The sequence below is a fragment of the Martes martes genome, assembly GCF_963455335.1.
Source record: "Martes martes genome assembly, chromosome: 2".
Lineage (NCBI taxonomy): Eukaryota > Metazoa > Chordata > Mammalia > Carnivora > Mustelidae > Martes > Martes martes.
Genome location: NC_137889.1, coordinates 64,775,676 through 64,788,097, shown reverse-complemented (window position 1 = coordinate 64,788,097; position 12,422 = coordinate 64,775,676). Strand labels below are relative to the sequence as shown.

The window sequence follows — 12,422 nt, the reverse complement described above, 5'->3', positions numbered from 1 at the left end:
GCAGAGGGAAAAGGCTGATTCCAAGCACAGATAGCCATTTTAAGTTTTCCCATCCTGGCCCCACGACCTCATTCAGAGAGGAAAGGAAGGCAAAGTGTAATTAAAAAATACAAAAAAGGAGGGTTCCTTGGTGGCTTGGTGGTTAAAGATCTGCCTTTGGCTCAGATCATGATCACAGGGTCCTGGGATTGAGTCCTGCAGTGGGCTCCCTGCTCAGCGAGAAAGGAAACTTTTGGGGCTCCTGGGTGGCTCAGTGGGTTAAAGCCTCTGCCTTCGGCTCACGTCATGATCCCAGGATCCTGTGATCAAGCCCCACATCATACTCTCTGCTCGGCAGGGAGCCTGCTTCCTCCTCTCTCTCTGCCTGCCTCTCTGCCTGCTTGTGATCTCTGTCAAATAAATTTTTAAAAAATCTTTAAAAAAAAATACAAAAAAGGTTTCAGGAAACAGCTGTAAAACATGAGGGTGGGTTCCATGCAGCCCTGCTTTAGTAACCTTGCAAATTAACGTAACAGAAAAGAGATAAGGCCCTACACACACACGCACCCTCACTATAATCCCCATATTCCCCTATGGAACGCCCCCACGCCCCCACACAGGGGAGGTGGCAGAAAAAGTAACGGCAGGCAACAGACCCCAGGTGAAAAGGTAATAGAGTCTAAATCCCATATAAGACGCCTTCCATGGGGATGATGGTAAGAGGTGGAGGTGAACGGAGATTCACCCATGAGGCCTAAATCTGAGTTTCTACAATTGAAGGGACTCTTGTGTCACCCACAAGTTGCTGAGGTCTGGGCAAGCAGATGGCCGTATCAATACATTCCCCAGCTTCGATGTTAACGGGCCCCAGACATGCCATGAGAGACCCATTTATATCCCAGCACAGAATCTGAAACCAACCACCATGGTCACTTGGAGGGAGTCCGCCCAAGTTCCAATGCTGGACCTGACCCAAAAGCAGTAGGACAGCAGGAAGTTACTGTCCTCGGTGTCCTCATCTGTAAAATATGAATGACAAAATCTACATCATAGGACTTCTATGAAGACGAAATGTGCAAATTCCAAATAAAGCACACAGGTAATAGCTGGTCCACAGTAACAAAATAAATGTAGATGACATTACTACTATGATGACTATTACAATGTCACCGTAAAGTGACAGTTATTCCCTGTCAAAGGATAAAGGAAAATCTTCAGTATCAGACTAATAGTTCTTTGTTGTAAAGCTGATTGTAAGTGAAAGCATACTTTTAAAAATTTTTTCAGAATATAAAAACAAATCCACAACATTATAAAATAGAAAGAGAGAAGGAGCATAAACAGCCCTGCCTTGGGGGCAGAAAGGAAATGTTTAAAAGTGATTAAAAGTGACCATAAATCTATCCCTCAGAAATAAGCACTTTCATATTTTTACACAATCACTTCCAATCCTTTAAAAAAAAAAAAGTAGTTTATTGTTTTAGTGTTCTACTTTTCTCACAACACTGTAACAAAAATATCTGGGGATATTCTTAAAAACTTAACTATTCTTAGGCTCTTCTGGGGATTCTGGGAATTCTAAGATTTCTCAAATTATATTTCCTTCTAGGAAGAATTCTATTCTAGTTTCTCTTTCCCCACATTCCTCTGGGGATAAAGATAACAAAAGTTTAAATTTAGTTTTTTAAAATATACTTCAATTTTGATGCAACTTATATTTTTCTTGAAAATCTATTTTCTAAAAGCCATCTTGCTGTTTTGCTTTTCATGTTTTACTCTGGATTATGGAAAGTCGAAGAGGAATAAATTGCTTTCAAAAAAATAAAAGAGGTGTTACCATTTTTACAACAGAAAAGGTGAAACCAGATGGGGAAAACTAGGTTGTTTTCATTTTTAAGTAACTTTTACCTTTTTTCTGATTTTATAAAAGGATCTTGCTGTTTTTTACTACAAATACTTAAAAGTTGACCAAAATTATCCATAGCCTTAGAGCGCACAGATAGTTTATGTTAAGATTTTAATATGTGGGTCTACTTCCTTAATAGATAAATATACATTGCATTAAAAAAAAGACATATAACTGGGATTTTTGTAATCTGTAGTTTTCTACCACCAGCATTTTCCCTTTATTACACTAAAAGCTGGTATCATCAGGGAATGAGCAAAATGGCCAAGAAATGACCAAAGCACAGCAACACTCGGGTACAGCGGGCGGGTACCATGGAAGGAGTGGCACGTGTTTCAAAGGTGTCGGCATTTCTGAAGGGAGAAGAATGAACTAGGAACAAACAGTAACAGCAGAGACACCTGGACCAGGTGTTCTCAGAACTGCAGGTGAGGTGGAAAGAGGAGGCTCTGGATGAAAGACGCAGAATAAAAGAGGTATTTAGAGAAGAGTTCTTAGGGCCATTTACTGATGAGGACCCTTGAATTGCAGAGGATACAGAGAAATTTTCCAGCCAACCATTCTTTGCCCATTTCTCTATGGGAAATGACTGTTATCAAAGGTGTAAGTTAACTTCAGAATGTCGTAAGGATATTAACCAAGTTATTTTCCAAACCATTTTAAGGGATAGCTTATTTTTAGGTTTTGCTTCTAAAACTTCATGACCGAGCATTGCTCATTTACACTAAAATATTTAATCTCTCAAAATCATTCTGGTGTAAATAAGGTAACCGTATCCCTTATACTACACAGGCGTGTTACAGACTACGTCCATCCACAAGCAAGTTGTGCAGGGATAGTTTCATGGACAAGGTCGTGTCAAACTCTGCTGTTTCAGTCTTGAAATTCCTCATTTTTAAATAAAGACCCTGCCTTCCCATTTTACACTGGCCCCACAAATTATGGAACCCATTCTGCCTGAAGGTTCTCATCCAGGCCAGCCCTGCATTTGACAGATGACATCCAGACAGGAGAAGTAAATTTCCATAAGTTATATAGCCAGGTGGTAGAGGAAAAAAAATCGAGAGTATAATTAATCTTCTAAACTAACTATACAGCGTTCTTTTTACAAAACTGCATTCCATTCTCTGTAAGAGTACTCTGAAAAATCGCAGCAACATTAGACTATTCTACTACCTACAGAGACAATTTTAAAATTAGAACTAACCTATACATACAGATACATTTTGACATTTTTTTAGAATTCTGTTCCACTATAGTCACTGATAGTGGGGGCTGTGCGTGGGGGTGGATATTCTTTTAGTTATTTAACCCAGCTCAACATCCAAATAATCTACAAATTCAAAATGACACTTGAATTACCAAAAGAGAGAGACAGAAAGATTTATCTACACTCCCAAATGTAGGGAACTAAACAAAATACTTAGAACCGAAATCTACACAAAACCATTCTTCCTCAGTCTCTATGATGAGATCAAATTCAAAGTCAGGCACAGTCCCATCCTTCATATGTCTTTCAGGATGAGCTAGAATGTGCTTGTCCCAAAACTCACTCACTTCTTTTTCCCTAATGAGGTCTAACATTATACTAAACATAACATGAAAAGAATTTCAATGAGGACACTTCCAAAGTCAATTTAAGTGCTGAGAGGAAAAACATCCACCACTTTCTGATCAATACCATCTATGTTATACTATTTGATACCGCTCTCCTAAATCTCTTTATCCAAGACTTCTCTGAAAGCATACATTTTCTAGGAAAATAATATAGACCAACAGGAACCGTGCACTCAATACATTAGTGAATATGCATAAACACAGGGAAGAAATTCCTCTTGAACCAGATGCCTACTTGGGATTAAAAATCAAGTAAGATACGCAGGTAATAGAAATGAGGTCATAATAACTGAAATGCCTTACATGTAAAGTAGAGTGTTCCTTTGTTTGTTCCCTACACGAAAGACTAAGAGTTATATAACTAAGTTTACCCTTACAACTATCCCTACGGAAGGCAATATGGTGACAGTTAACACTGCTTTAGGACATATTTTAAAAGTTATTAAGAGTAGACCCTAAAATTTCTCATCACAAGAAAAAAATTCTTCTGCAGCTCTATGAAGTGGTAAACATAAACTAAACTCATCGTGGTAATCATTTTGCAATAGGTATGTCACATCAATACACTGTACAACTGAAACATATACAGTACTGTATGTGGATTCATCTCAATAAAACGGAAAAAAAAATAAAAATAAATTCTGGGGCTCCTGATTAAAAACATATACCTAATGACTTATCTGAATGTCAGACAAGAAAACAAATCTTAAATTCACTATCTTTAAAAAAAAAAAAAAAAGCGCCACTAGGTGGCAGAATTCCTGAGGCTAACCTAATTGAAGAGCAGTTTGTTACACTGAGAACTGACCAGAAGGTGGCAACGTAGCCTCAGTTTCTCGACACCAACAGCTCAGCCTGGTCTTAGCTTAAGGCTTTTCATATAGCAAAATGAAAATACACATCTCAAACATCCTCTTATACCAGAAAGCTTTCATTTCCTTACATTCTGAATGTTGATCTGTAGTTCCATCTTGTAGTGATTGAAGTCTTTGGCAAGTTCATGGCCCTGATGATAGAAAGTAAACATTCCCTGAAAAAATGACAGCATCTAAGACAAAGGGAAAAAAAATGACATTAGCACAAACAAACTCAGGATGGAGGGAAAAAAAGAATAGAAACAGTCATGTATTGCGCCCCCCCACGCCCCCCACATCCCACTATGATTCTATTGAAGATAATTAAAAGAAGTCACTAGAATTCAACTAAATCTAACTACATATTATTTATTAATTTGTCCTTTTACAAAATGAAAGGTTTGTGATTTTTCCTTAAAAATCAGAGCCATTAGATAGCTTTGAGAGTACAGTGTACTGGAGAAATGGAGTTCAATATCACCCATTTGTTCTTTCAATCAAGAGAATCTCTATATTCATTAATAATTGAAATCTTATCACCATATGTCAATATAATCTATAATGAAAGTGAAATCACAGAAACGAAGAGCTAGAGGCTCTCTCCACTGGCGTTCAGTGCAGTCCGACTTCCCTCTGGTGTCTATGGACCTTCAGTGACTGGGGCAGAGATGGGTAGAGACGGGGTGATCATTAAGCTCTGAGTTCTGACCTACCCTCACCTGCCCCTCTTGATTAAAGGGCACCTGCTTCTGCCCAACATGTGAGTGAATTTAAAGTGAGAAAAAGTGATTTGGGGTCAGAAATAGGGAAATTCTGGGGCGCCTGGGTGTCTCAGTGGGTTAGGGCCTCTGCCTTCGGCTCAGGTCATGGTCCCGGGGTCCTGGGATCGAGCCCCGCATCGGGCTCTCTGCTCGGCGGAGAGCCTGCTTCCTCCTCTCTCTCTCTCTCTCTCTGCCTGCCTCTCTGCCTACTTGCGATCTCTGTCTGTCAAATAAATAAATTTAAAAAAAAAAATCTTTAAAGAAATAGGGAAATTCTGAAATTCAATTTCCTTATAATGTTGTGTTGCATAAGTTAGGAATCTGGGACTCTAATGTCAAGTGGCCAGCAGGGGTCAATCCCCAACTTCAGCTCTGTTACGAGACCTTGAGCAAATTACTGAAACTTTCTGTACTTCTATTTCCTTATTTGCTTAGTGGGATCATAAAAATATCTCCTTATGGAGTTAGTGTGTGGAATAAACACATGAGCATGGTGAAGTATTAGAACAACAACTTGAACAATGATTGAGCACTGTAAATGCTCAATAAACGCAGGTCATCATTAGTATTTCACATAAAAGAAAGCTTTATGGAGATGAATTTTTCTGTTTAAATTAGGTTAATTCTAGGGGTGTGTGGGTGGCTCAGTTGCTTAAATGTCTGCCTTCAGCTCAGGTCATGATCCCAGACTCCTGGGATGGAGTCCTGCATTCGGCTCCCTGTTTGGCAGGAAGCCTGCTTCTCATTTCCCTGCCCACTTCATGCTCTGTCTCCTATCTCTGTTGCTATCTCTGTTTCTCTTGATTAAATAAAATCTTAAAGAAATAAAGTTAATTCTATTATCTAACTAGACCACTGCTTCTATGAATGCCAATTTTAAGTTTATCATTAGTGGTTATTTTTTTTTTTGCTTCTCAAAATCACACATAGAATGAATAATTGTATGGGATATAAATTCTATCTCAGTAAAGCTTTTTTAAAAAATCATAGGCAAAAGCACCTACATTAAAATTAATCTTGAGGAGGAGTCAAGATGGCGGAGAAGTAGCAGGCTGAGACGACATCGGGTAGCAGGAGATCAGCTAGATAGCTTATCTAACCATTGTGAACACCTACAAATCCAACGGGAAATCAAAGAGAAGAAGAGCAACAATCCCAGAAACAGAAAATCGATCACTTTCTGAAAGGTAGGACCTGCGGAGAAGTGAATCCAAAGCGACGGGAAGATAGACCCCGGGGGGAGGGGCCGGCACCCGGCAAGCGGCGGAGCGACGGAGCACAAAATTGGGACTTTTAAAAGTCGGCTCCACTGGGAGACATCGCTCCAGAGGCTAAACTGGGGGGAAACCCAGGCGGGGTCAGCATAACCCCAGGACCCGCAGGGTCACAGAAGGACTGGGGGTGTCTGAGTGCCACAGAGCTCACAGGTATTGGAGCGGGGAAGCCGGCTATAGCGACAAAGCCGAGGAGTGAGCTCTAAGCCCAGGGTTACCTTGTGCCGGTCGCAGGCTGGGTGGGCTCGGAGCGCGGCCGGAGGCCACAGAGACAAAAGCGACCCGGCGCTTTTCTCCAGCTCCAACAATTGACTGCTTTCCTCGAGGCACGACCGCAAGCCAGGGAGGCGGGACTGTTGGGCGCTTTGCTCTGAGAGCGCACTGAGGAGCGGAACCCCAAGCTCTCGGCTCCTCCGGGCCGAGAGACTGGGAGGCCGCCATCTTCATTCCCGTCCTCCGGAACTCTACGGAAAGCGCTCAGGGAACAAAAGCTCCCGAAAGCAAACCCGAGCGGATTCCTTAGCCCGGCCCCTGGCAAGGGCGGTGCAATTCCGCCTGCGGCAAGGACACTTGAAAATCACTACAACAGGCCCCTCCCCTAGAAGATCAACAAGAAACCGATCCAAAACCAACTTCAGTCACCAAGAACAGCGGAATTCCACAGCAGGAGAAAGCAAATCCTACCTGGACAAAATGACAAGGCGGAAAAACTCACCTCAAAAAAAAGAACAAGAGGCCGTACCGAAGGCTGGAGACCTAATCCATACAGACATAGGTAGCATGACAGATCTAGAGTTCAGAATGACAATTCTCAAGGTTCTAGCCGGGCTCGAAAAAGGCATAGAAGATATTAGAGAAACCCTCTCCGGAGAGATAAAAGCCCTTTCTGGAGAAATAAAAGAACTAAAATCTAACCAAGTTGAAATCAAAAAAGCTATTCATGAGGTGCAATCAAAAATGGAAGCTCTCACTGCCAGGATAAATGAGGCAGAAGAAAGAATTAGTGACATAGAAGACCAAATGACAGAGAATAAAGAAGCTGAGCAAAAGAGAGACAAACAACTACTGGAACACGAGGAGAGGATTCGAGAGATAAGTGACACCATAAGACGACACAACATTAGAATAATTGGGGTTCCAGGAGAAGAAGAAAGAGAGAGGGGAGCAGAAGGTATATTGGAGACAATTATTGGAGAGAATTTCCCTAATATGGCAAAGGGAACAAACATCAAAATCCAGGAGATGCTAAGAACGCCCCTCAAAATCAATAAAAATAGGTCCACACCTCGTCACCTGATAGTAAAATTTACAAGTCTTAGCGACAAAGAGAAAATCCTGAAAGCAGCCCGGGAAAAGAAGTCTGTAACATACAAGGGTAAAAACATTAGATTGGCAGCGGACCTATCCACAGAGACCTGGCAGGCCAGAAAGAACTGGCATGACATATTCAGAGCACTAAACGAGAAAAACATGCAGCCAAGAATACTATATCCGGCTAGGCTATCATTGAAAATAGAAGGAGAGATAAAGAGCTTCCAGGACAAACAAAAGCTGAAAGAATTTGCAAACACCAAACCAGCTCTACAGGAAATATTGAAAGGGGTCCTCTAAGCAAAGAGAGACCCTAAAAGTAGTAGATCAGAAAGAAGCAGAAACAATATACAGTAACAATCACCTTACAGGCAATACAATGGCACTAAATTCATATCTCTCAATAGTTACCCTGAATGTTAATGGGCTAAATGCCCCAATCAAAAGACACAGGGTATCAGAATGGATAAAAAAACAAAACCCATCAATATGCTGCCTACAAGAAACTCATTTTAGATCCGAAGACACCTCCAGATTTAAAGTGAGGGGGTGGAAAACAATCTACCATGCTAATGGACATCAGAAGAAAGCTGGGGTGGCAATCCTTATATCAGATCAATTAGATTTTAAGCCAAAGACTATAATAAGAGATGAGGAAGGACACTATATCATACTCAAAGGGTCTGTCCAACAAGAAGATCTAACAATCTTAAATATCTATGCCCCTAACATGGGAGCAGCCAACTATATAAACCAATTAATAACAAAATCGAAGAAATACATCGACAGTAATACAATAATAGCAGGGGACTTTAACACTCCCCTCACTGAAATGGACAGATCATCTAAGCAAAAGCTCAACAAGGAAATAAAGGCCTTAAATGACACACTGGACCAGATGGACATCACAGATATATTCAGAACATTCCATCCCAAAGCAACAGAATATACATTCTTCTCTAGTGCACATGGAACATTCTCCAGAATAGACCACATCCTGGGTCATAAATCAGGTCTCAATCGGTACCAAAAGATCGAGATCATTCCCTGCATATTTTCAGACCACAATGCTCTGAAGCTCGAACTCAATCACAAGAGGAAATTTGGAAAGAACGCAAATACATGGAGACTAAACAGCATCCTTCTAAAAAATGAATGGGTCAACCAGGAAATTAAAGAAGAATTGAAAAAATTCATGGAAACAAATGATAATGAAAGCACAACAGTTCAAAATCTGTGGGATACAACAAAGGCAGTCCTGAGAGGAAAATATATAGCAGTGCAAGCCTTTCTCAAGAAACAAGAAAGGTCTCAAATACACAACCTAACCCTACACCTAAAGGAGCTGGAGAGAGAACAACAAAGAAAGCCTAAACCCAGCAGGAGAAGAGAAATCATAAAGATCAGAGCAGAAATCAATGAAATAGAAACTAAAAAAACAATAGAACAAATCAACAAAACTAGGAGCTGGTTCTTTGAAAGAATTAATAAGATTGATAAGCCCCTGGCCAGACTTATCAAAAAGAAAAGAGAAAGGACACAAATAAATAAAATCATGAATGAAAGAGGAGAGATCACAACCAACACCAAAGAAATACAAACAATTATAAGAACATACTACGAGCAACTCTATGGCAACAAATTTGACAACCTGGAAGAAATGGATACATTTCTAGAGATGTATAAACTACCACAACTGAACCAGGAAGAAATAGATAACCTGAACAGACCCATAACCAGTAAGGAGATTGAAACAGTCATCAAAAATCTCCAAACAAACAAAAGTCCAGGACCAGACGGCTTCCCAGGGGAATTCTACCAAACATTTAAAGAAGAATTAATTCCTATTCTCCTGAAACTGTTCCAAAGAATAGAAATGGAAGGAAAACTTCCAAACTCATTCTATGAGGCCAGCATCACCTTGATCCCAAAACCAGACAAGGATCCCACCAAAAAAGAGAATTACAGACCAATATCCTTGATGAACACAGATGCGAAAATTCTCACCAAAATACTGGCCAATAGGATCCAACAGTACATTAAAAGGATTATTCACCACGACCAAGTGGGATTTATTCCAGGGCTGCAAGGTTGGTTCAACATCCGCAAATCCATCAATGTGATACAATACATTAATAAAAGAAAGAGTAAGAACCATATGATACTCTCAATAGATGCTGAAAAAGCGTTTGACAAAGTGCAGCATCCCTTCCTGATTAAAACTCTTCAAAGTGTAGGGATAGAAGGCACATACCTCAATATTATCAAAGCCATCTATGAAAAACCCACCGCAAATATCATTCTCAATGGAGAAAAACTGAAAGCTTTTCCGCTAAGGTCAGGAACACGGCAGGGATGTCCGTTATCACCACTGCTGTTCAATATAGTACTAGAAGTCCTAGCCTCAGCAATCAGACAACAAAAAGAAATTAAAGGCATCCAAATCGGCAAAGAAGAAGTCAAACTATCACTCTTTGCAGATGATATGATACTATATGTGGAAAACCCAAAAGGTTCCACTCCAAAACTGCTAGAACTTATACAGGAATTCAGTAAAGTGTCAGGATATAAAGTCAATGCACAGAAATCAGTTGCATTTCTTTACACTAACAACAAGACAGAAGAAAGAGAAATTGAGGAGTCAGTCCCATTTACAATCGTACCCAAAACCATAAGATACCTAGGAATAAATCTAACCAAAGAGGCAAAGAATCTATACTCAGAAAACTATAAAGTACTCATGAAAGAAATTGAGGAAGACACAAAGAAATGGAAAAATATTCCATGCTCATGGATTGGAAGAACAAATATTGTGAAAATGTCTATTCTACCTAAAGCAATCTACACATTTAATGCAATCCCTATCAAAATTCCATCCATTTTTTTTAAAGAAATAGAACAAATAATCCTAAAATTTATATGGAACCAGAAAAGACCTCGAATAGCCAAAGGAATATTGAAAAAGAAAGCCAAAGTCGGTGGCATCACAATTCCAGACTTCAAGCTCTATTACAAAGCTGTCATCATCAAGACAGTATGGTACTGGCACAAAAACAGACATATAGATCAATGGAACAGAATAGAGAGCCCAGAAATAGACCCTCAACTCTATGGTCAACTAATCTTCGACAAAGCAGGAAAGAATATCCAATGGAAAAAAGACAGCCTCTTCAACAAATGGTGCTGGGAAAATTGGACAGCCACAAGCAGAAAAATGAAATTGGACTATTTCCTTACACCACACACGAAAATAGACTCAAAGTGGATGAAGGACCTCAATGTGCGAAAGGAATCTATCAAAATCCTTGAGGACAATGCAGGCAGCAACCTCTTTGACCTCAACCGCAGCAACTTCTTCCTAGGAACATCACCAAAGGCAACAGAAGCAAGGGCAAAAATGAACTATTGGGATTTCATCAAGATTAAAAGCTTTTGCACAGCAAAGGAAACAGTAAACAAAACCAAAAGACAACTGACAGAATGGGAGAAGATATTTGCAAACGACATATCAGATAAAGGGCTCGTATCCAAAATCTATAAAGAGCTTATCAAACTCAATACCCAAAGAACAAATAATCCAGTCAAGAAATGGGCAGAGGACATGAACAGACATTTCTGCAAGGAAGACATCCAGATGGCCAACAGACACATGAAAAAATGCTCCACATCACTCGGCATCAGGGAAATACAAATCAAAACCACAATGAGATACCACCTCACACCAGTCAGAATGGCTAAAATTAACAAGTCAAGAAATGACAGATGCTGGCGAGGATGCGGAGAGAGGGGAACCCTCCTACACTGTTGGTGGGAATGCAAGCTGGTGCAACCACTCTGGAAAACAGTGTGGAGGTTCCTCAAAAAACTGAAAATAGAGCTACCCTACGACCCAGCAATTGCACTACTGGGTATATATCCTAAAGATACAAACGTGGTGCTCCGAAGGGGCACGTGCACCCGAATGTTTATAGCAGCAATGTCCACAATAGCCAAACTGTGGAAAGCGCCTAGATGTCCATCAACAGATGAATGGATAAAGAAGATGTGGTATATATACACAATGGAATACTATGCAGCCATCAAAAGACATGAAATCTTGCCATTTGCGACGACGTGGATGGAACTAGAGGGTATCATGCTTAGCGAAATAAGTCAATCGGAGAAATATAACTATCATATGATCTCTTTGATATGAGGAAGGGGAGATGCAAGGTGGGGGGGTTTGGGGGGAGGTAGGAAAAGAAAAAATGAAAGGATGGGATTGGGAGGGAGACAAACCATAAAAGACTCAATCTCAAGAAACAGACTGAGGGTTGCGGGGGGGAAGGGGGACGGGAGAGGGTGGTGGGGAAATGGACATTGGGGAGGGTATGGGCTATGATGAGTGCTGTGAAATGTGTAAACCAGATGATTCACAGACCTGTACCCCTGGGGATAAAAATACATTATATGTTTATTAAAATAAAAAATTAAAAAAAAAAAAAAATTAATCTTGAGAATCATGAATTCCAGTGTTTCTTGGTTTTTTTTTTTTTACTAAAACCCACAGTATGAATTACCCTTTACATATATGCATGTGTCCACACACATTATATATATACATATATATATGTGTATATATACACACACACACACACACACACACAAAAAATATATATATATATATATATATATATAAAGAACTGAAGCTATTAGAACACATCCATATAAGCACAAACAC

General features: G+C 40.0%; 1 protein-coding gene across 2 annotated transcripts in view; it reads right to left on the bottom strand.

Annotated features, from left to right (window-relative positions):
- Window positions 1–12,422, bottom strand: part of ARHGAP10 (Rho GTPase activating protein 10) — a 340,466-nt gene that overhangs the window by 204,288 nt on the left and 123,756 nt on the right. For both annotated transcript variants that reach the window (XM_080797689.1, XM_080797690.1), the window contains exon 7: window positions 4,446–4,550. In XM_080797689.1, the coding sequence (XP_080653815.1) occupies window positions 4,446–4,550 (105 nt within the window). The remainder of the gene's footprint in view (window positions 1–4,445; window positions 4,551–12,422) is intronic.